Here is a 24,447-nt window from a genome sequence, read left to right as displayed (position 1 = left end):
ACAAGCAGGACAAGATTAGTCAACTGGTCACCCAAGGACAGTAGATACAAGGGCTAGGAGGACTGCCCCATAGCTGTAATACTGCTTCATAAGCAGAGGGGAGAAGGCAGATGGAATAGAGAAGGGATCACTAAGAAAATGATGGCTGGAGGAATCAGTTGGGATGGGAGATACGTGCCGAAAGTAGATAATGGACCAACATGATGACCTCTCAGTGGCTGTGTTGCAAGCCATAATGCCCAAAAGTAGAGAGAGAGAGAGAGAGTATGGGGAATATTGTCTGCCATGGAGGCAGGGGGAGGGTGGGAAAAGGGGGTATACTGGGGATATTGATGATGGGGACAGTGCACTGGTGGAGGGATGGGTGTTTGATCTTTGTGTGACTGTAACCCAAACATCAAAGCTTGTAACTATCTCACAGTGATTCAATAAAATAATAATAAAAAATATTAGTCAACTGGTAGGGGAGGTCACAAAGAGCAGTGATGAAGGATGATTGACCACCTGGATGACTTTGGCCCTGATGCATCCAGATACCAAGCAATTATCAACTCAGCATCCTCTCCTCTCTATTAACAGTCAACATTCTTGGAACATAATGAATAAATACTGACCCACCCATATTTCTTAAGATGGTATAAAAGAAGACAAGCGTCTGCATTTCTCTGAAACTCTTCCTTAGGAGACCCCTCCCATAATCCTGGAGATTCCCTGCAGTCTTTTCTATCGCCTTTCTTTAAATAAAAATATTTTCTGAAGTTAGCCATTTCCTCTCTTGTCCCTGGCTTTCTATCGTGATTGCTTTAGGACAAGAACGTGAGTCTGTTCCGGTTATAACATGTGTACAGGTCTGACCCATGAGTGGAACTGGCCAAGGCGGGCTTGATGGACTGCTGTTTGCTAGCCAATGGAGGCCCTGCAAGATGTTCCTTGTAGTTTTTTTTACCTCTGGTGAAGCACGGGGATTTGAAACTATTTTTTAGAGAAATTTCAGATGGTAAGAGTAAGGCAAAACAAAATGACAACTCCTAGAAAAGCATTTCTCAACTGAGGGCCATAAGATTCCCCCATTTGAACCTCCAGGAAGTTTTCAGGAAGGCAAAGGTGAAAATTGCTTAAGTGAGGGGTCATGGCATGAGAATAGGAGACTTGCCAGTAGGAGAGCCCCAGGGAGGAAATAAGAACAGATGAGGTCATATGTTAAAGGTCGATAAACACTCAGACACTATATTTTTTTCTTACTCAATGATTTTCTTCAAAATCACTGTAATATACCATATAATTTATAAATTAGATATGGACTCATAGCTTATTTTTCTTTTCTATTTCTGTGGAATGTCTACTGTTCTGTTTGTGTTAGTCTCAAGAGTTTTAATTTCTAATTAACAATATCCTTTTCAACCATTACCTGCCTTTGAATTCCCAGATGAAGCTCTTAGAACCAAGATTAATTAAGTCAATGGGCATTTGTTTCTGAAAAAGCCTTCAGAGAAAGCTCAAGAGTTCCGTGGAGGAAACATGTGAATTCCCTGTTGGGGGCTGCGGGTGGTATGTCTGTAGTCCCTAGCGGCCCAATTCAGACAATATAAAAGTAGTTATTAGCCCGTGAATAATGCAAACATGTAAGAAGCATCGTATTTGCCAAAGCTTTTGCAATAAACTTCCTCCAAGGGCTGCTTAAGACTCTTCTTAGGTGCTATTACCTAAACACATTCCTTATTTTTCAGCCTGTGCCTTCATTTCTACCTTCATTCATTCAACAGCCATCATTTATCAAAAGTGCTATGAACTGGAGATATTTAACTAACTTAAACTGCCTTTCCTTCAAGGATCACCAACGAGGTAGAGAGGGAGAAAATTATATGACATTTTATTACAATACTAAATCCTAAGAATTATAAAAGAGTTATTTACATATAAAGCACAATGTGAACAGGAAAGCGGATTCCCCTCATGGCTTCTATGCCTAACTCAAATGAGTCAAAGACTTAAGGGATTAAAGGAAAAGTGTTTAGATTAAAGGGAACATAGATATCAAGCATATGAAGCATACATCTGAAATCTCTTTGTGGAATTACAGACAGCAATTTTTTTGGGTGCATATGATACACTGAATGAGTGAGCAAAATTCCTGCATTGGAAAGTTAGTAATACAAGAGCTGAACAAATATTCCTCCAAAGAAAATATACAGATAGTCAACAGAAACATAAATAAGTGTTAAACATCACTAATAAATTAAAAAAATATGCAAGTCAAAAGGACAATGAGGTATCACATCACCAGTTGGTCAGAAGTAAAGCCCAACACTGTAACCATTACATTTTGTTTGCTCTGGAAGCTTTAGTTGATCAATTGATCAGGCAGAAACAGTGAGACATGGACCATAGCCCTTGCGAAGGTCAGAGCTGGGCACTGCCTTACCTTCACCACCTCATTGTGCAAGCCCTGGACAGCAAGGTGGAGAGGCGCCATCATGTTGTTGTTTCGGAGGTTTGGGTTGGCACCTTTGCTAAGAAGAAACTTAACACTTTCCACCTGGTTTTTTCCTGCAGCCCAGTGCAGAGGGGTATTTCCATAATTGTCCATCATATTAACTGCTAAAAAGAGACACGAAAACATATGTGAGAGGGTGGGTATATAGTACAGGGGCTAAGGCTTTTGTCTTGCATGTGGCTGAAATCAGTTCAATACCTGGCATCACATAAGGTCCCTGATCACTGCAGGGAACTACCTCTGAGCACAGAGCCAGGAATAAGTAGCCTCTAAGTACGTCCATGTGTTCGTCAACCTCAGCACCACCTCCCCACCACACACTCAAACTGAGTATAAAAGTTTGTGAAAAGTTTTATTTGGAATGTTTTAATAATGTCCATCCATTTCAAAGCTCTATGCCAAGTGCTTCTGTACAAGATTTTACCTTCTTTACAAAAAATAAAAATAAAGCTTTAATTCTCAAACATTTAAGAGACATTTGTAGGAGATGCACAGAGGTGACACACGGACTTTGTCAAGTGAGTGGGCTGTCTACTTAAAAGCATTTCTCATTTAAATTTTTTTTTATTGAATCACCATGTGGAAAGTTACAAAGCTTTCAGTCTTAAGTCTCAGTTACACAATGCTTGAACACATGGTATAAATCCTAAAGTAATAAAAATTTATGGGTCATGTTCCTGCTAATTTTATTTGAATAATCAAATGTCAACTTTTAGATCTTTGTTATTAACAAAAATATTTAAATTTAATCATAGGCTTAAATTGAAATGTTGTTCTCTGTATTCATGATTAAAAGAGTAAATTCTCAAAACAATAAATAACCTCTCTAAATTTTTTAAGTAAATATAAAACTGTATTAATAAAATATGGAGAAAGAAAAGCAAAAAAAAAGCATTTCTCAGAGATAAAACCTCTGTTGACACAGTTTTCTGTCTCTGGTATAAATTTGGGAATTATCGTTGAATACTGAGATTACATATAAAATAAATCACTATTTTCCAGGAACTGTATGAAGTTCCATACAATAGTTATTTCAATCAACCACCCAATAGCCTACCAAGAACCATAATCTTTTCCCTCAAAGTTCAAGGAGATGACTTCAGAGATATTCTATTTTTTGCTTGCTTGTCAACTAATTATTCTAATACATCTATCACAATATTATCTCTCTTGACTCATAATCATAGGGTCAATGGTCTCCTGTAAGTCTTTCTCTTTGTCCCCCTTTTGTTGGCATTTCCTCTCTATTTCTATCTTAATGTCAGCACTATATACTCAGCTACTTCTGTTAGCAATTTTATGAACTCCTGAGGAAATTGTATGAATTTTTACAACCTCAGATACTGCTCATGAAACATTCTTCTAAGGTGGATTCTATCCTTTTTATTTTTATTTGTATATTGGATTATTTTTAAGTGGATGACCCTTGAGCTTTTAAACTCAGAAGAACAAAAAGAAAATTCATGGTAATCTTACATCCTTACATTAACTATTCTTCTGTTTTCTTATATGACTCTTTTCTTGACGAGTATAATATTTACCTCATCTCTTAATTAGGGATTTCAACGTTAGTTCAATTTTTCCAGTTATTCTTCACATGGAATCTTTTATCAAGTACTGTCAGTGTTACATGAAAAATAGCCTAACCCCAAAAGCCTGGTGGATTCCCATCTTCCCTTTATTACTAAAATAACTTTTTAAAAGGCTTCCAGTTACAATCTACCTTCCACAATATCATTAGTATTCACTTAAATAAAAAATATTTTATTACACAATATCACTGCTTAAAATTCTGTGGCATTCACACATTTTTAATTTTTTAAAAAACATTTGATACAGCTAAAGTTCTCAAACAAGGCTAGCATACAAAGCAGAGGTTGGAGGAAAATGTTAACTCTAATCAAAGGGATATAACTCTAATCAAAGGAATGACTTAAGTGGAAGATGTATTTAATTTTTATGATTTTTCTAAAAATTCAAATAAAATCTCCACTTCCTAAAGGGGGTCCCAGTTATATTCATTAGTATTTTATTGTAGTATTGTAGTATTAGTATTGTAGTATTTCCATCGGAAAATATGAGAAGCACTATGGGGAAATTCATACGCCTACATCAGATATACAGTCTCCATACAATCTGGAACTGATCTGTCCTTTGGAATAATTTCAAACTACTCTTTCCAGTGAAACTAATGAGATAATAGATTGTTTATTTTAAAAGCACTTGTTGCAACATGTTCTTACTTTCACAAGATGAGTCATTGATGATCATTTCCATTAGTTGAATTTGACCTTCTTCTGCAGCATAATGCAAAGGGGGAGCATTTTCATCTTCATATTTGCAACATTTTCTTCGTTTCTTCAGGAAGTTTTGTAATGCACATGCACTTCCTTCAAAGACCATCTATAGGTGTATGAAAAATTGTACCACAAACAAATACATACAAGACTTAGCAGTATACATTAATAGTCTAAAGTTTGTTGTCATTCACAACTACTTGTCCTGTTTCTCTTGGGGTAATATGGAAACATGTAGGAAAACGGAAGGTGCACAAAATGCCTAAACACTGATAAGTGCAATGAGAGACTGAGTCTTTTGATCAGAAATTTGTATATGTAGTAAAAATAAAGGCATTAAGAGAAATTTTGAAGTGAATGAAAGGAAAGAGATATGAAAAATAGTAAGTACAGTAAAAATAGAGTTATTCTCTTTGCCAGGTAAAAATATACTTGGAAGACAGCTTGGATGCTTTTTGCTATATAAATGTAGGTTTCATAACGGTAACAATCAAATTCAACAATTTAAATTATTGTCCTCTTTTTGGCTTTCCTGCTTATACTAGCAGTCTCAACCAAGATTTTCTTATACATCAGGGCTAGAACTACATTAAAACATTGCCATGTTTCTTAGACACTGCCACTCAGTATTCTAGAATGGCTGCACATTTACTTCTGAGAGGGAACAAGAACTCCCTACTAAGAAGGTTCTTTGCAAGTCAGGTTGGGTTTATTTCTTCTCTGCATGCAAGATACTTAGGGCCAGATATCAGGATACCGAGAGCTCGTATCATTTGGTCAAAGACACTAAGTAAATGTCAAAGAGAAAATTTGAAAGAGAGGTGAACTACATTTTTTGATTGAACAAAAAATGATAAATATCAATTTAAAATTAAAATTGAATCTAAGGTTAAAGTCATCATCAATATAAAGAACTGTACTCGAATAAGATATCATAAAGTGTAAGGCTGGACTTCATAGGTTAGGCTCAGTGTATTTATGGCATTTGTGGCTGCTGTATTTGGCCAATAAATGTGTAATTCCAAACACACGCACACTTCCACAAAGGTCTGGGAATGGAGCAAAAAGCTCTTTAGAATATTCCAGGTTTTTTCTACATGACCTTTATATCTTTATTATCACTGTCACTGTCACTCCATTGCTCATCAATTTGCTTGAGCGGGCACCAGTAGCGTCTCCATTGTGTGACCTGTGGTTACTGTTTTTTGGCACATTGATTATGCCACAGGTAGCTTGCCAGGCTCTGCCGTGCAGGCAGGATATTCTCGGTAGCTTGCTGGGCCCTCCGAGAGGGACGGAGGAATCGAACCCGGGTCAGCTGCGTGCAAGACAAACGTACTACCTGCTGTGCAATCAATCAAGCCCTATGTGACGCAGGTATAGAGTACACATGTATGAGGTCCTTGGTTCAGCTCTTGTCTTGGAAAACAAACTGACAACCCAGAAAAGATTTATAAGTTAATTACAATGATTTATAATGAAATTTTAATGTGACTGGGTTGATACAATTTTTGTTAGATTTTTAGTTAGTTTATGTGTGTGTGTGCACGGAGGCGGGGTGATGGATAAAATCCAAGGCCTCTCTCATGCCAGTCATGTACTCTACTACTGAGCCACATCACTGGCTGACACTCTGCTTTGGATCTATTTTCATAAGATACTAAAAAGTATCTCAAGTAGAACTTTTCCTTAAAAAAGTTAATGAAAGTACAACTTACTAAAAGTTAAATGATTCAAATATTGGTGACACTGTAACAGGCAAAATTTTACAAGAACGTCTTGTCATATAAATTTGCTTTCATTCTCCTGTCTTTCAATATTAATGATGAAATTCAGCTGCAAACACTTCGACAAGTGCAGGTTTTGACCAGGTGCATTCAACTATTTATAAATGTATTCAGTATTAAATATAAAATGAGGTCCTTACAGAAATAAATTACGACCTTATCAAGTGAACTCTTTACCTAAATCCATTTGGAAAAGTTTTAACACTTGAATTTGATACATTTTATGGTAATAAAGATATCACTAATTACCATTCCATAGTGCCAGAAAGAACAAAGTATAGGTTTATTCAGTGATAAGACTATTCACAGAAACCCAAATATACACTCTTAAAATCAAGTTTTAGGTAAAGTTTCTCAAAAGTACAGTTAATGACTACAGAGAGTGCAAACTCTTGGTACCAGCCCCTTAGATATAACATGGCTCTTGAATTCAGTAGAATATTGACTCCATTCTTTAAAGAACTTCAGAGAATTCTGAAAGTGAGCCAAGGATATCATTTAGACACATGATTGTATGTTCACCCAGTGAAATTCTTGAGTCTCAGAGCGCCACTGAAGATTCTTTAGGCTTGAGACTCTATTTATGGCCAGATACAGAATGACGAATCCGGAGTTGCTGATTTGATTTCCATGGCACTGCCCTCTGCAGCCTTTTGAGAGCTGCATTCTAGCACCACCTCCCAGTAATTCTCACTCAGACTCAGCTTTCTCTCGGTCCCTTCCTGTACAGTCAGGCCAAAGTTCTGCTCCCTATTTGAGGCCACTTTGTCCTCACAGTTGTGTCTGTTAGTGAGAGCCCAGAGGTTGAGGGGAGTTGGCGTGTTCTACTCACTAGCAGAGGAGGTGAGTAGGAGAGGTGACTCTAGGGGTGTGTACTTTGGAACTTCGGATGTAAATGGAAGATCCAGAAAAATATCATCAAACCTGTAACGAGTTATTTTTCTAGCATTCTCAAACAAATGAGCCTCTTAATATATTTTCTAATCCACATTCACAGGATGCCTTTTTCTGAAACTAAATTGCATACTAACTTTGAAAAACACTAGACCTGTAAAAAAACTATTTCTAGCTATAAGAGAGATATCAAACACATTTATTTGAATTGCTTTGATTAAATACATTAAACTGTATTGGGTCACAGAAGAGGGAAATTAAGGTGAGAGATTATAACAAATGAAAAGTCAATGTTAAAGTATTAACTTGAAATAAAGTCATCGGAAAAGGCAACAGGCATCACACAGAGGGTTTTTTCCCCTCTATATCTCTCATTTTAAATCCTTTGACTCTGAGAATATGTGTGTGTGTGTGTGGTTGTGTGTGTGTGCATGTTTATATGTGTATATCAAACATTTTCAATCATAAAATCTTTAGACCCTGTAGCTCTGCAGTGATTATCTATTGGCTCTAATTAGTCTCACCTCTTAGATTTCTACAGAAATTATCTGAAATTTCTGCAGCTAAAACATTATACATGTATATCATATAAATATACAAATCTCTTCACTTGTCAGTTCTGCTGCAGCTTCTAAAGACCTAAATAGCAAAAATAGTAGTACTAGTTTAGTCACTATGAGTAAAGAAAATTGTGCAAATGTCTGAAGAAAAATAAATGAGATTTCTTACTGTACAAATGCCTCACCAGAAGGGATGGGTGTTGGAATATCATATGACCTAAACCCAATCTTGAAAAATTTTGTAACTATGTTTCTTGGGGATTCAATTTGAAAAAAAAAAGCTTCACCAAGCCTCTAGAAAACAAAACATATCTGTAACTAAAAAACATAATATTCTGGTTGATTTTCAAGGTTAAATTTTTTTCCTGTTTTGATATTAATGAGTTACCCTCATGACCTAAATTATCTGGGTTCAGTCAAAATACCATGATTAACACACCAGTACTAAGGAGGATATTCAACATGAATGTGATGCCTCTTGGAAGTGCCTAGGAAGGTCTGGTTTGTTGGTTTGTGTGATTCTCTACACAATCGTTGTTCATACAAGTGACCGATTAGCTATCAATTCATGAAATTGTGAATTGGAAAGGAATTATGAATGAAAGGGAATATGTAGTCACATCTATCCAAATTAAAATCCACATCCCTCTTGATTCAGCTAGGGATGGGATTTAACAATCAGAAATACCCGCTAGGGGCTGGAGCAATAGCACAGCGGGTAGGGTGTTTGCCTTGCATGCAGCTGACCCGGGTTCGATTCCCAGCATCCCATATGGTCCCCTGAGCACCGCCAGGAGTAATTCCTGGGTGCATGGGCCGGGAGTAACCCCTGTGCGTTGCCAGGTGTGACCCAAAAAGCAAAAAAAAAAAAAAAGAAATACCCGCAAAAGTACCAACAGTCTATAAATCAGTAAAGCTGCATCTACACTCACAGACAATTGTGAGTATAATGACGAAATGAAACTGAATATATCCTAAATGCCCATCAGAAGCAGAACAGATTAAATAAATCAGGATGAACTTCTATACGAGAAAGCCAAATATATGCCCCCAAAGACCGCAGTAGAACGCCAGGTGCTGATTTGAAAAGCTTTCTAACCCATCCTCGAGATTAAATCACAACGTAAATCTCTATGGCATCCTACGATTGTAAATAAAAATGATCGATGAACATTCATGTGTTTGCACAAGCATTTTTCCTCTGGAAAAATACATAAAGAATTGCTCATCTGTGGAAAAGGATCTGTAGTGGGAGTTTGGAAGGCCGAATTAAAAAACATTTGAACATTGAAAAAGATACCCTCTTCCTCAATCCCAAGAATTTAGTGCCCTGTCCCCTGTGAACCTGGCGGCGTTTGGCTCTGGCTGCGCCATCAGGCGGTGGCGGCAGGTAGTGCTGCGTTTGGGGCCAAAAGGTCCCAGGAACTGCTTAAAAAACGGAGTGAGACCTTATCATAGCCCTTGGGGTCCCAAACATCACCTAAAGACCATCAAAGGCTGTGCCTGTCCATTCACCACCTCTCCTATCGCCCTGACTCCCTGGACAAACTCTCCAGTCCAGGGAGTTCTTGTAACAGGCTAGACCTGTTACATGGGGTGAAATTCTGTCTCACAAGAAGGTTTCCCACGAATCTGGGGGACCCACCCCAATCCCACAGTCATTAAACTATTGGATTCTAAATAAAATCTTCCAAAAGGGTCAGCGGAACACTGTATGTTGCCAAACAGCCCTGATTTGGGGCACTCGAGTGGTCCTGCCAAGTGCCCCGAGGCACTCTTTTCAATGACTCTCCTCCGACCCAGGACAGGTTTTGTGGGGGGGGGGGGGGGCGCAAAGCAGTTTCTCTGTGTTGTAGGGGGCAAGAATCCTGCACCCCAAGATGCGCGCACGGTCCTCTAAGGCAGCAGCCGTCCCCTCGGTGAGGCTTCGCGTCCTTGCGTCCCGGGGCTGCGCGCCAGGAGGACCAGGAGTGAAAAAAGGGAAAAAAGGATGCAGAGCCGACCCCCGCCCAGATTCCCGAGCCCCTTCCGCCCGCGCCCATCGCCCCCGGATACCTTCAGGGAGTCCTTGGAGTCGTCCATGTCGTCCTCCACGCCCTGGTAGTCAACGCTCTGGGACTTCTTCTTGTCGCCGGGGCGTAGCATCTTCCTGAGGCTGCGCCTCATTGACCCCACCCCGGACGCCACCTGCCACAGCGGCTCCCCGCGTGCGTAGACACCTGGGACGAGAGAGCGCGGGGCGCTGGGGCGCGGGGTCCGCCTGCAGCCCAGCCTCTGCGGCGGCAGCCCCCAGAGCTCGCTGCGCGCTTCCTGGGAAAGCGGGGAGAACTTCTAGAAGGAGTGGTCTAGCCTAGGGCTACTTGTAGCGCGGCAAGCAGGAGGGGCGCGCGGAGGAGGCGGCGGGCACGCAGAACTCGTGTCCACGCGGGCGGGGGTGGTGCAGAGCTCTGCCCCCGCTGACCCCTGCACTGGGGACCCGGGACCTGTCCCGGCAGTCGCTCCACAACCTGGACCCAGGTTAGATTTGGCTGCAGGCAGCGAGTATGGAATCTTTTATACGAAAAACCCTAAGAAGCCAGTCTCCTGACTGATTCCCAGGAGGGAAGGGGCATAAAGGGGAGGGGGTGACGGGAGTGAAGGGAGGAGAAGGGATAGGGGCAGATATGAAGTATATGAAGTAGGTTGCCATGATATTTTAATTTTTTTACTATTTTTTCCCCCCAGTTTTAAACCACTGGATCTGTCTGGAGTTGCCGTGTCTGTTTTTAAAAGCCTCTTTTTTTTTTTTTTTTTTTTTTGCTTTTTGGGTCACACCCGGCGACGATGTACAGGGGTTACTCCTGGCTCTGCACTCAGGAATTGGTTCCCTGGTGGTGCCCCGGGAACCATATGGGATGTTGGGAATCGAACCTGGGTCTGCCGCGTGCAAGGCAAATACCCTACCCGCTGTGCTATCCTACCCGCTCCAGCCCCGATTAAAAGACTCTTTTATTTGGTTTATTTTTCTTTTTAAGGGAAAACAGTCTCTTTCCAGAAAAAAACAAGGGAACATGGCATGGTTAAAGTCCTCTGAGGGTTTGACAACTAGACCAAGGTCCTGTCCCATTTCCAGTGGATAAATGCACTGATCGGTCAATCCCTATCGCGGTTGAAGTTTCAGTGACCTATAAAAGGAGAACTAGGTTAAATAAAATACCACGACCTGGTTATGTTAGTATCTTCATGGGCCAGCACTGCATTTATTGATCAACCGCCTAGGTGTTACATTCTGGAGCACTCTATTGGAAAAGCCAAAACAGCTTTCACCGGTTTCACAGTTGTTGCCCCTGGGTTCAAAAGACAGTATCAGACAGCAACAATCTTCCTTCCAAAAGTTGGACGCTTTTTACAAGAGTGAGCTCAACATTGTCTGTCCATTGAACAATCTCTATGCAATTGTCTTATTCATTTGCTTTCTTCAAGCCACTGACCTTAGGATGTGACAGAAAGCTGACGCAGAGTAAAAATTTGTGAACTGCCCAACTTGAGATTGGAGCTGGATTCTAGATGATGAAGAGTGGTGATGAGGATACTGAGAACTATGGCAGTATGCCTCCAAAGTCTTCCAGTACGTGGGGAAGGTAGCTCTGAATCCCTTCCCTAGCCAAGAATTCCCCAGAAGGACAATAGAGAAATTGCCACCAGATGTCAACCCCTACCTGTGACCTGCTGAAAGAGTGATGAAGCACACAGCATCCAGCCATTGCCTCTACCGTTTTATCATTTTATTCAAGGACTACAGGACAGGGGTCAGCTGCATGCCTTGTAGGTATTTTGTTGAAGTAGGTAATATGTTTGGGGGGAAAAAGTAAAGAATCCCAGGGATGGGGAAAGAGGGTCTCTTTAAGTCATTGCTGTTGGCCTGGCATTTTACCTGTATCAAGACCTCCTTTTGCAAGGGACATGCCTCTTAGAAAATTAAGACTTTTTTTGGTTTTTCTATTGTTGCTGATTATTTATTTCAATTGCTTTTCACTTAACACTTAGCAGAAAAGGTTCACTGATAACAGCAATAAGGAAATGGGCTGAAAGGGGTCATTTAGCAAAGGGCAAAGGGCAGGCCAGGCTGCAAGCACAAAGTTGGCAGTGTTGACCTGGGAAGAGAAATCTGGGAATTTCAGCGTTAGAGAAGGCAGTGGAGGAGGGTCACATAAGGTCATGGTCCCACTTTGTAATGTTCCCTGGCTCCAGCTGTCCTCAGAGGGTCTCTTTAGAATGGTATTTTAGATAACATTGTTTCAATAACCATTTCTTTCTCTCTTTTTTCCTTTTTATTTCTCTGCATCCATTTTTATTGCTCTAATCACATAATCCTCTTTTATTTGTCCTCTTCTAATTTAGCACTGAAAAATATACATGGCTGGCATCACAGATCTGACTGCCCCCCCACTTTATGTTATGAAAGCAAAGTGTTATTTAAGTATGATTTCAATTTTTCTTTAATCTTTCTGGACTTTCAAGCATTTTTTCAAATAGTATTTTCATAAAGCTTCACAGAATTCCCATCAGTATTTTAGATACATAGTTACATTCTTTTCTTATATGTCTTATATTTCCTTTTTAAAGTTACTGCAAATCCTGGTTTTACAATGCATGATGTAGATGGGAACTGGATCATAGGCTCTGTGCTCAGGGATCACTCCTGACAGTGCTCAGGGACCATGTGTCGTGCTGGGGAAACCTGATTCAGTCATGTGCGAGGCAAATGCCTCAGTTCCTGGACTATCTCTACAGCTTATAGTTAGCCATTTATAATCAGGATCTTATTTCCTCCGAAATTGAATTATTGAAAGATGACAATGAATTACAGTATAATATGCCAATATTAAACTCAATAATAGAAATCATTATTAGAAAAAATAAACTTTTATAAAAATACCAGAAGATGATTATTTATTTTTATACTACATAGGAATTTCAGAAAAAGAATAAGACTTTTATTTAAATGCTCATAGAGAATATAGTTATATTTATATACCAATTCAGTAACATTTTATAACAAATACGATTTATTAGACATTTATTTTGTTTCTGGAATATATTTCTGTCTGTTCCAAACAAAATCATAAATGTTTCTTTAAAAATCATTAATTAAACATAACTGTAACTGAAAGTAAAAGTTTGGTTACCTAATGTGTTTTATGTCAGTAATATACAAAGGTACACAAAGAACCCACTAAGGGACAGAAAATTTGTGTTACATCCTTTAAAAATACCACAAAATTTATGCTTTGCAAACATACCATATCATCACTCTTAAACTTTAAAAAAATACTACCAATACCACATTTACACACTTTATAACTATGACAGAAATTTTGAAAATATTTGCATAGCTCCTAAATCAATTCCTCGTCTACCCTCAAAAACTAAGCAACTATGATTTGTTTTATGTTGGTACAATTTTTTCTACTTTTTTAGAAATTTTAGATACGCTGAGTCATGTACTATATAATCTTTAGCATCTGTCTTCTTTTACTCAGCGTAATACATAATAAATTAATCCACCTTACATATCAGTAATTTCCTTTTATTGCTGTTCAGTGCTGTTCTATTGTCAGCATTATGGTGGTATTAGTGTAATAGATACTACTATCTTATATTAGTATTATGGTATTTTTATATTAGTATTACACTGTTACATGCTAGTATTAGTGTAATTTGCAGTTCTGGGGTAGGAACTCAAGGTCTCCTATACTCAAGGCAAGTGCTTCTGAGCACCATCGTCCAGCCCCTATTTCAATTTCTTTTACTTATTCTAATAGATATATACTGCTTTACTTCTAAGTTATGTCAGATTTTCCCAAATATTTCCAATTGATTTTCAATTCAATCTGGTTGTGGTCAGATAGCATATTATGCACAATTTCAATTCATCTAACTTTTTTTTTTTTCTTTTTGGGTCACACCCGGCGATGCACAGAGGTCACTCCTGGTTCTACACTCAGGAATTACTCCTGGCGGTGCTCAGGGGACCATATGGGATGCTGGGATTCGAACCCGGGTCGGCCGCCGCGTGCAAGGCAAACACCCTACCCGCTGTGCTATCACTCCAGCCCCTCATCTAACTTTATATAGAAAATTATTAAAAATTGTTTTAATGCAAGAGCTAAGATGGTGCAACACCACCCAGATCCCTCACGGTCTCCCAAACCTGGCTCACCTTCTCAATTTAGACAGCATGAGGCTCAACACTCCAGACAGGGAAGTCTGTGTGTGACACCTGCTGGACATCGCTGGCTGTTTTGTAAGATTCGAATTAAGTGGCGTTGGCGGGGCACAGAGGGACCGAGTTGCAGCACCGCAACATTGAGCATGGAGTCATGGTGGCAGTGCACGCAGTGGCTCATCCACTACAGGGCATTACCTGCCGGCCACCGGGTGACATGGGTCTCGGTGTGGGTGTTTGGCCTAACACAGACCCTCCATGAGGGGATTCTGCTCTGCCAGTTGCTCAACAACCTCTGGGCGCACTCCATCAACCTCAAGGAGATCAACCCGAGGCCACAGATGTCCCAGGTGCTGCCCAGAGATGCAGGCAGTGCATGTTTGTCAGCGTGCATATCATTACAACATGCCAGTTGATCAAAAGCTTGCTTTGGTAGACTGGGACTACCCGTAAGGACAATTAGAGGACTCCCCAAAAGCCTCCGTCCCTCTTGGAGAGCCTGGCAGGCTACCAAGGATATCCCACTACACGGCAGAGCCTGGCAAGCTACCCATGATGCATTTGATATGCCAAAAACAGTAACAGTAACAACAATAACGTGCTCTTCATGTTCCTGGAGCGAGCAGATGCCACTGAGCTGTACTGGCACATGACAGGGACAAATGAAGACATTACTGGTGCCCGCTTGAGCAATCGATGAACAATGGGATGATAGTGATAGTGATAGCTTTATGACTGGCATATGTTCATCCCAGATATTTTGTTTTCCAGGTGTATTTGAAAAGAATGTAGCACTGTCTTCCCCTTGTTCATCGATTTCCTTGAGCGGGAACCAGTAACATCTCCATTGTGAGACTTGTTACTGTTTTTGGCACACCCAGTATGCCACGGGTAGCTTGCCAGGCTCTGCTGTGTGGGTGGGATACATTCAGTAGCTTGCCAGCCTCTCCAAAAGGGACAGAGGAATTGAACCCAGGTCTGCTGCATGCAAGGCAAATGCCCTACCTGCTAAACTATCACTCCAGTTCCTCCAATTAAATACATTGGTAAATTCTTCTAATGTTATTTCGTTAGTGCAGTGATTAGACTGTTCCTCTTGAATTTATTATAATATAATTTGTATAAATATTTTCAACAAATTATCATAACTTTGATCTAATCTATTTCCATTTCCTTTTTCTTCTATTGCCTAAAATAATAGATTTATACCTATATTATAACTACATATAATGTTATAGAAGATTTACCGTATTCGGTGCTTCTCATTTCTTCTCCTGGATATTAGTCACTATTCAATCTTCTTTCCTTTAAATATGAAGAACTTCCTTTGGAACTTGTAAAACAGGTCAGCTTGAAAAATATTAAGAATTGTTTAGGTGGATGCCAAACTTTTTGACAGTAATTTTTCCTAGCAATTTAAGTATAACAACAGTACCCTTTGACCCCCATTATTTCTAATAGAAAGTAAACAAAACATCTTCTTGTAATTCCTCACTTAAGATATCTGCCAACATCAAAAGTTAATGATTATTTATGTTAGAAATTTATCATGTAATACTTTGAGTATGTTTTTATTGCTCTTTGTTCTCATTATAATATCTCCCATTCACATTATTATATTCAATACTTGGGTTATATAATTTTTAACTTTAAGAAATTAAATTTAATTATAAAGCTGTGGTTCGCAAAGTTATTGATAGTTGAGTTTTAGGCATATACTATTTCAACACCAATCTCACCACCAGTGTCAGTGTCCCTCCACCAGTGTTCCCATATTCCATTTCTACCTCCCAACCCCTGCCCCACCCCCCATTCCCCATGGCAACTTGACAGACACATTACAAAGTTCCAGTGGTTGCAGCTTAGATCTCACGTTTTCAGCGTTGTTGTCTGTCTGTGTTTTGGATAGACGGCTAGCCACTCATTGAGTTGTATATTTTTAAAATATTGAGCCAGGCTTGGAGCTAAGGATCCAAATTGTGTGTGTTGGAAAAGAGGTTAAGAAAGGAGTTGAGGGGCTGGAGCAATAGCACAGCGAGTAGGGAGTATGCCTTGCACACAGCTGACCCGGGTTCGATTCCCAGCATCCCCTATGCTCCTCTGAGCATTGCCAGGGATAATTCATGAGTGCAGAGCCAGGAGTAACCTCTGTGCATCTCCGTGTTTGACCCAAAAAGCAAAAAAAAAAAAAAAGGGGAAAGAGTTGAAGAAAGCAGCATAAGGACTGTACCTTGGAGCACAATTGGCAAAAGAAGGATTTATATTTGATGTTGAGAGTCTATGTGCTCCTAGATGCATAAATTTTCACATATATTCTTTCAGTTTAAGTTTTCTGAGTGTAAATCAAAATCTTTTCATCCATTTTCCTTGCATCTTAGCTCATGCTAATATGCCTTTTTATTTATTTGTTCTTTAAAATTATATTGTGGGAAAATTCTTTAACTTTGTCTTCGAGCTGATTAGTTTTTTTTCTCATAATCTCCTCCTATCAAGTATTTTTTCATTTCCAAAGATTTTTTTAAACAATCTGGTTGAGTCTCTATGTTTTTATAATCCCATTTTCTATTTAACTTAATTTTAGCCCCAATTGCAGGTCTGGTTAACCTCATTTTAACTTTGTGTTTATGCTGATATCCTTAAACATTAAATAATCCTTGCCTGCCATTTGGGGGTTTGATATATGTATTCACTTGCCTCTTCCCTTCTGCAGTATATTTTTGGGTTTTGTGGAAAAGGCTGATTTCCGTGGAAGACTGTACAGTGGCAATGTGCCTTAGCTTGCCCTCCGTCCTATGTGGAGCATTGCTTTGCCTCTAGGATCTCATTGTCCTGTTGTTTTAGCTAATGGGCCACACTCATGTTGTTGTTTAAGACAAATCAGAGTTCGGGGAGCTGCTGACTAGACTTCCCACCTAATAATCACTGCAGCAAGCGTGTGGAGAACACATCTATGTTCTTGATGTCATTGAGTATTCCCTCATTCTTCACATTACAACATTCTTCTGCATACATTTAACTTGTGTTTTCTGTATTTTTTTTGCTAGGGATTTATACCTGTCTGTCTCACATCATACTAAAATTTTTGATATTTATATAAACTAAGGTGAAATTATTATATTTTTGTTTTATTACCTTGGTTGACTCAATTTTACTATTTTGGCTTTTTGGCCACACCTAGTGTTTGTCAGCGCTTGCTCCTGGTTCTGTGAACAGGGATCACTACAGGCAGACTTGGGGGACCATATATGGTGCTAGGGATTAAACCTGGGTTGGATGTGAGCAAGGTCAGTGCTCTACCTACTGGACTGTCACTCCTGCCCCTGGACTTAATATTATTTTTTGAAAAATTCTTTGCCATGGAACCAGAACAATAGTAAGGTGGGTAGGGACTTGCCTGACATATGACATATGGCCAACCTGGGTTCAATTCCTATACCCATATAGTCCCCGGACCCTGCTAGGGTGATCCCTAAGCATAGAACCAGAAGTAAATCCTGAGCATAGTGGGTGTGGTCCATTCACAAACAACAAATTCCTTTTCTATATTTCAGCTTTTTAGCTAGTAAGAACGGGAGATATATGTGCTCATACAACTTTCATAACCCAAATAGTTTCTCCTACTTTGTATGCAGCTAAAAGGTTCTATTGCTTCTGCCATTTTGTATGGAAAGAGGAATACTGTATAGTATTTCTTCAAATATTTGCATTTTGGTCGTGCTGGGGATCAATTACTTTGTAGATAAAGGTCATAAGTGTTAATTTACTATAACCATGTTACTAAACTATAACATTTAGCTATAAATGCCTTTTTGGCCACATCTGGCTATGCTCAGAAGATACTCCTAGCTCTAGGCTCAGGGATCACTCCTGGTGGTGATAGTGGTATTATATGATACTGTGAATCGAACCCCAACTTGACCACGTGCAAGCAGATGCCTTACTCACTATACCATGGTCCCAGTCCAATAAAATACTTTCTTAATTAGAAAGAAATTATGGGGCCTGGGAAGAAGGGGAGAGAAGCTAATGTCTGTGAGAATTTGCTATTCACCAGGCCATGTGTTAGTTTGGGGACAACTAAATACTAGTAGGAAAATTCTGCCTGTTATGGATAAATACTGAGAAAAATCGCACACAAAGTACTGTGGTAAACTGTACAGTAAACACTCTCTTTTAAAACCAGAAAATCATAGAAACTTAGTGAACTCTGCTACAGATAAATCTGAAATAGATTCTGCCCGTGCTACTGCTCAGAAGACCAGCTGCTGTGCTCGTGCTATCCAAGCCAGCACCGTTCCAGGGCCCTAGGCAACCGCGGGCTACAGAGATTATTTGAACAATTAATAAAGATATAAATCTGATAACATTATTTAAAATGTGAGATATAAAAAAACTAATTAAGTTGGGCCCCCTAAGTAAAGAAAGAAAATATGCTCAGAGTAAAATTTGTAAAATCAGTGATATTTCAACTTTCAGAATTAAGTAAAAGATTTAAATACACTTTATTTATAGTAAAATTTTTTTTGGGGGGTGGAGGGGTTATTGGGACACATCTGGTGGTTCTCAGAGCTTAATCCTGTTCTACGCTCAGGGATCACTCCTGGCAAGGTTCAGGGGAACAGATGTGGTTCTGGGGATCAGATCCAGGTCAACTGCTTGCAAGACAAATGCCCTGCCAGCTGTGCTATCTCTTCGGCCCTAGGAATTTTAATTTCTAACTAACATGAAGCAGCAGTCAAATTTTAAAATATTTGTAAATGTTTGTCAGTGGATGACTAATAGTGACAGATTTCTTTTTCTTTTTTTTTAATTTCAAGATTCCTTTATTTGATTAGACTTAGGACATTAAACATGTTAGCATAATAATGTTTTTTTTTTCTGGGAATGCAGCATGTTAATTTTTTTTATTGATTTTTTTTTTATTAGTGAATCACCGTGAGGTACAGTTACAGACTTACAAACTTTCACGCTTGCGTTTAAGTCATACAATGATCGAGTACCCATCCCCCCACCAGTGCCCATTTTTCACCACCAATGGTCTCTCCCACCACCCCACCCCATCCCCCCACCCCACCCCACCCCGCTTCTGTGGCAGGGCATTTCCTTTTGCTCTCTCTCTCCTTTTGGGTATTGTGATTTGCAATAGAGGTATTAAGTGGCCATCATGTTTGGTCTATAATCTACTTTGAGCATGCATCTTCCATTCCGAGTGGGTCCTCCTAGAACCCTTTACTTGGTGATCCTGTCTCTATCTCAACAGTGACAGATTTTTGATACTAGCAGTATTACTAAAACCCATGCTGTTTATAGAATCTTTATGGAGTGACTTCACCTTCTATACACTTAGTTGATCCCCAGATAATTTTAGACTTGGCAGTAAACATGCAAAAGAAAGCTCTTTTCTTTTTGAGCACCTCTGATATTTACCTAATAACTTCATTAGATATAGGACTTTTTAAATTAAAGGATATTTTACATTTTATAAACATACTTCATTGAATTGATCTTAACTAGTCAACACAAGCAATACTGGTAGTTAACTGTCAATCTTTAATAATTAGGGTAATAATTAGGGATATTCCTATTTTACTACTTCAAGGCTATATGAATGTATCCCAGTCTGGAAAGAATAAAACTTTCAAACTTCCCAAGTCTTAGGTCCCACAGTTTTAGATAACCATAGAGTTTGATAACTGTAGCTCAAAAAATTCAAAGAGAGTAAGAAGCAAAATAAAGTTATAACATTTTCATCTCAACAAAATCACAATCAGAGCTAGCTAAGACTGAAAACAGGTAACATAAAATATAAAATGAGAATCTGCATCATTTACAGCTGAAACCCAAGATGGTATCTTAGGTCTGTACTTGTTAGTATTATAACTACAGTAATTTCTTATATCACTAAACTTGACAGACTTACCACCTGAATAAAGCATGCATTTTACTTTAACAACATGAAAGTTATTGAATAAAAATTAGACTTACTTTTATTCAAGGCATCAGCAGCCTATGCACAAGGCATAGTTATCCAAGTACAACTGTTGCTATAAGCATGATCAATACGTTGCACCTGCTTTTATAGTCCCAGGTAATTATATAAGGAGCTGTTCATACTAAAGTCAATATTATGCTTTTTTATTAGACTGCATTATATAAATGCTTAGTGCACATGAAGTTTTCATAATTTGAGATTTGAAATTGGAATTGAAATTCTATTTCTGGTTACTCAAAAAGGAATTATCTATTTCATTATTGCTTCTAAACTTAGTTCATCTACCCTGGTCTCTTTACAGTACAATACCACAAATCAAATGAGGTAACAGCTACCCTTAAAAGAATTAGCTAGCTTCTGTGGAAAACTTATATCCTTCCACAAAAAATATACAGACTACTAAGAAAATTAAAAATATACAGCTGTAGCATTGTCATTTACTTGTTAAAATCGATTATATGACATAAAAATGGATGAGGGAATTGATTATTCAAGAGAAAATGAATAAGTATGGTGTATCATAAATTTTAGAACCTGATGTGAAATCCCAATTTGCTTCTACAAATCATCATTATCCCCTTGATCATCAATTTTCTTGAGCGGTCTCAGTAATGTCTCCATTCATCCTAGCCCTGAGATTTTAGAAGCCTCTCTTTACTTGTCCTTCCCAACAGTGCCACATTGGAGGTTCTTTCAGGGTCAGGAGAATGAGACCCATCATTGTTACTGGTTTTGGCATATGAATACGCCACAGGGAGCTTGCCAGGCTCTCCCATAGCCACGAGCTTCCAGGAGCTTGGTTTTTATAGTCTCTGGATGTTGGCTGTTGATGGGATTACACAGCACCGGGGGGCAGTTTGTGGATGTGACCACCTAGCTACTGGAAAATGGGAGATCTGGGCAGAAGAGGCCCAGTCCCAATCTGAGCAGGCTTGGAAGTCTCAGTCCTCGGTCCCACATACCTGGGTTCCTCCTTCATGCGTGACTTATACAAAATCCTACATTAATACATGTTTTTGCCACTAAAGAACTAAGACATGAATTTCTGCTTTTTTTTAAAGATTAAAATTGAAGGCAGAGCATTCCCTTTGCATTTTGCCTTCTGAAGGCAGAGGCACCCTGTGAAGCAGGTTCTGACAACTTCTTCCCTGGGAACCCCATTCAGCATCTCAGCATCAGGTGGCAGCTGACAAAGATGATGTCGAAAGGTTTTGGCATTCCATGACCAAAAAGGGATAAATGCAGCAGTCATCAATTATGAGAAAGGATCTGAAACCTAAAGCAATAGTAAACATTGCAAATTGAAGTCAGGCAGAAAATGAGCCAGAAGCATTGGCATGAGATCCTGACTACCTCTCCTAGTGCTGTGATGATTGCAGAAAATTTGAAGGGACATGGCAGTTTGGGGCAGGTTTGTAGGATGTCATGGGTGGTCACAAAGAATTTCATGACATAGAACTATGGGTGGCTAAGTATTAACCCACACTGTCATTCACCCACAAGTTCTAGAATTTATGATATGCCATATTTATTCATTTTCTCTTGGATAACTCAATTCCCTCACCATTTTTGTCATATAATCTATTTTAACAAGTAAATGACAATGCTACAGCCTGCCACATTGAGCCACAAACACTGACCTTTGGTTGACATTGAGGTGGGAAGACAGAGGAAAGTGGAGACTTTAATGAGACACCTGCCCTGATGGAGTTTGAGATGCTGAGATCTTAATAGGCGACCTTCATCGCTCTGTATTCCACCAGCTTTGCATATCATCATCATCATTCTCGGTTTTCCTGTGTACTCTGTGGCTTCCTGAGCCTGGTCGGTGAAGCTACCCTGTACACACATTACTTCTAGCATATACATACTGTGTATTTTATTACACTGTTCCTAGTCTTCCTATATGTTAGTGTTATTTTAGGTTTTATGACTCATTGGGATGATTTCACAGGTGACTTTGGGGGGCCTGGAAAGTCTCAAACACTTTCCATATAATTATCAATAATTGCTTCCTCACTTCAAGTTAATTCTTTTAATTAAACTTTTCAGGAACATAGTACAGCAGGTAGGGTGTTTGCCTTTCACGCAGCCGACCTGGGTTAGATTCCCAACACCTTATATGTTCCCCTGAGCACCGCCAGAAATAATTCCTGAGTGCAAAGACAGGAGTAACCCCTGTGCATTGCCAGTGTGACCCAAAATGCAAAAAATAAGTAAATAAATGAATAAAAATAAATAAACTTTTCATATTCATTTTAGATGGCAGGGAAAATCCATATCTTTGCCTAACATAGTTACAGATGGAAGAGATTTAAATTTCTAGAGAGTAATGAACAAATTGCTTTGCATAATATTTAATGACAGAGTTGTTCTTTCAATCGTGAAATTCAATGCAGGTTTTCTAAGTCAGCCAGAAACTTTTCTAGAGTGATGTTTTGAAAACCAAGACTCCAGTTAAATAATGTCTATGCTACGCACTTTCATCTCTTAACTTTTCATGTTGCTATATTCATGCGTACAGAGACAGAGAAGAGGAAAATAGATGCCTATGGTGGCCAGATTGTCAAAATAGCCTGAAATGAATTGGGAATTGCAGTTCTTCAGGGGAAGAGAAAGCAAGTTTGCTTCTGCTGGTTCTACAGGTCCATAGGTAGGGTGAAAGTAAGGCAGAAAAAGTTCTCTGTAGTTTAAAAATAATGTTTTATTAGTCAAGTAACAGTGATCAGAACAATACTGGCAATGCATACTAACATCGTGCATACTAACAGGCTTACTAACAATATAATTGTGGAGAGAAGAAAAACAAAGTGCAGATCATAAATGCAAGACTAAATGGTGAGTTTCAGGAAATAAAGAATACAAGTTCTTCTGTAGAAACAGGAAAAGAGAGTGAAGAACCATGAGTATTTCCCCATGGTTTGTGGGACATAAAATTCATTTTTCCTATATGCTTATTTGTTTTTCTTCTCTCTCTAGAAGAGAAGAAAGGAAGGGATTATGGGATCTATAAAATAGCAAAGTGATCATAAATTTGGAAACGGTGAAGTTCTGTACTGGACAGTAGAAATATACAGGTTTAAGTGTTCATTAGACAGCTGCAATATAATCACTATAGAACTTAGAGGATAATTTGAGGATGAATGAAGAAAAGTAGAGACCTAAATAATTTCCTGGAGAGGGAAGGAAAAAGTAGATATGTCCAGAAAATATATAGGATAAAGAGTCTTCCAAAACCTCAGACATGAATTCAAAGAGTCTTAAAGCAAACTGCAAAACAATGAAGAAAACAGAGACCAAAAAATGTCTTCTAATATAAAAATTAAAATCTAATAGGTGACCTTGTTAACTTAAATTGATAATTCAAACCTGTTTACTAACAATGATTATTGTGATAGCATTGAAAATAATAAAGTATCACATTTGTTATGATTGATAATTATTCTATGTAATATTAATTTAGTTATAGATAAGAGTTTTGAGGCTTATTGTATTGATATTGGGCAAAGTTAAAAAATAAGTATCATTATGCTTTGATATATATATATCATACCAGATCAAGAACAACTAGAGCTCCAAACCTGAACAGAAAGCCTTTCGTCAAAGCCACTTTTTTGGTGAAATTAAATGCGATAATGCATGTGATTATTATTTTAAAAATGGATGGTGAAGTGTTTGTAATGCTTACTGATGTTTTGTAAAGTTTAGTTATCTAGTTGCTAGGAAGTTATGCTCTAAGTAAGAATGGTGATGTGGAATTTATGACAAAATTTTTTCAAGGTAAGCAAGTCTAAAAGAATTATTTTTTCAAACCCTTATACTAAACAAAGGTGCACTTTTGTTATTATTCAGAATATTGAAATATAAAAATTTTAATAATATGCATTTCATATTCAACATATCATTTTTAAATGGTAAGGATTATATTATGAAAAGTTAGCAAAACTAAAATTTGTTGGAGCGATAGCACAGCGGTAGGGTGTTCGCCTTTCTCGAGGCCGACCTGGGTTTGATTCCCCCGCCCCTCTTGGAGAGCCTGGCAAGCTACTGAGAGTATCTCTCACCCACACGGCAGAGTCTGGCAAGCTACCCATGGTGTATTTGACATGCCAAAAACAGTAACAAGTCTCAAAATGGAGACATTACTGGTGCTCGCTCAAGCAAATCGATGAACAAAGGGATGACAGTGATACAGTGATACAGTGAAAATTTGTT

General features: G+C 38.8%; 1 protein-coding gene across 1 annotated transcript in view; it reads right to left on the bottom strand.

The window, feature by feature from the left end:
* The window catches only part of TRPA1 (transient receptor potential cation channel subfamily A member 1), a 53,587-nt gene extending 43,389 nt beyond the window's left edge, over positions 1-10,198 (bottom strand). The window contains exons 1-3 of the mRNA XM_004602574.2: positions 10,088-10,198; positions 4,738-4,897; positions 2,423-2,598 (exon numbers count right to left, since the gene is read on the bottom strand). Coding sequence (XP_004602631.2) covers positions 2,423-2,598; positions 4,738-4,897; positions 10,088-10,198 — 447 coding nt within the window. The remainder of the gene's footprint in view (positions 1-2,422; positions 2,599-4,737; positions 4,898-10,087) is intronic.
* Positions 10,199-24,447: the final 14,249 nt, after the last annotated feature.

Source organism: Sorex araneus, chromosome 2 (genome assembly GCF_027595985.1).
Source record: "Sorex araneus isolate mSorAra2 chromosome 2, mSorAra2.pri, whole genome shotgun sequence".
NCBI lineage: Eukaryota > Metazoa > Chordata > Mammalia > Eulipotyphla > Soricidae > Sorex > Sorex araneus.
This window is presented reverse-complemented; position numbering and strand designations above follow the sequence as displayed.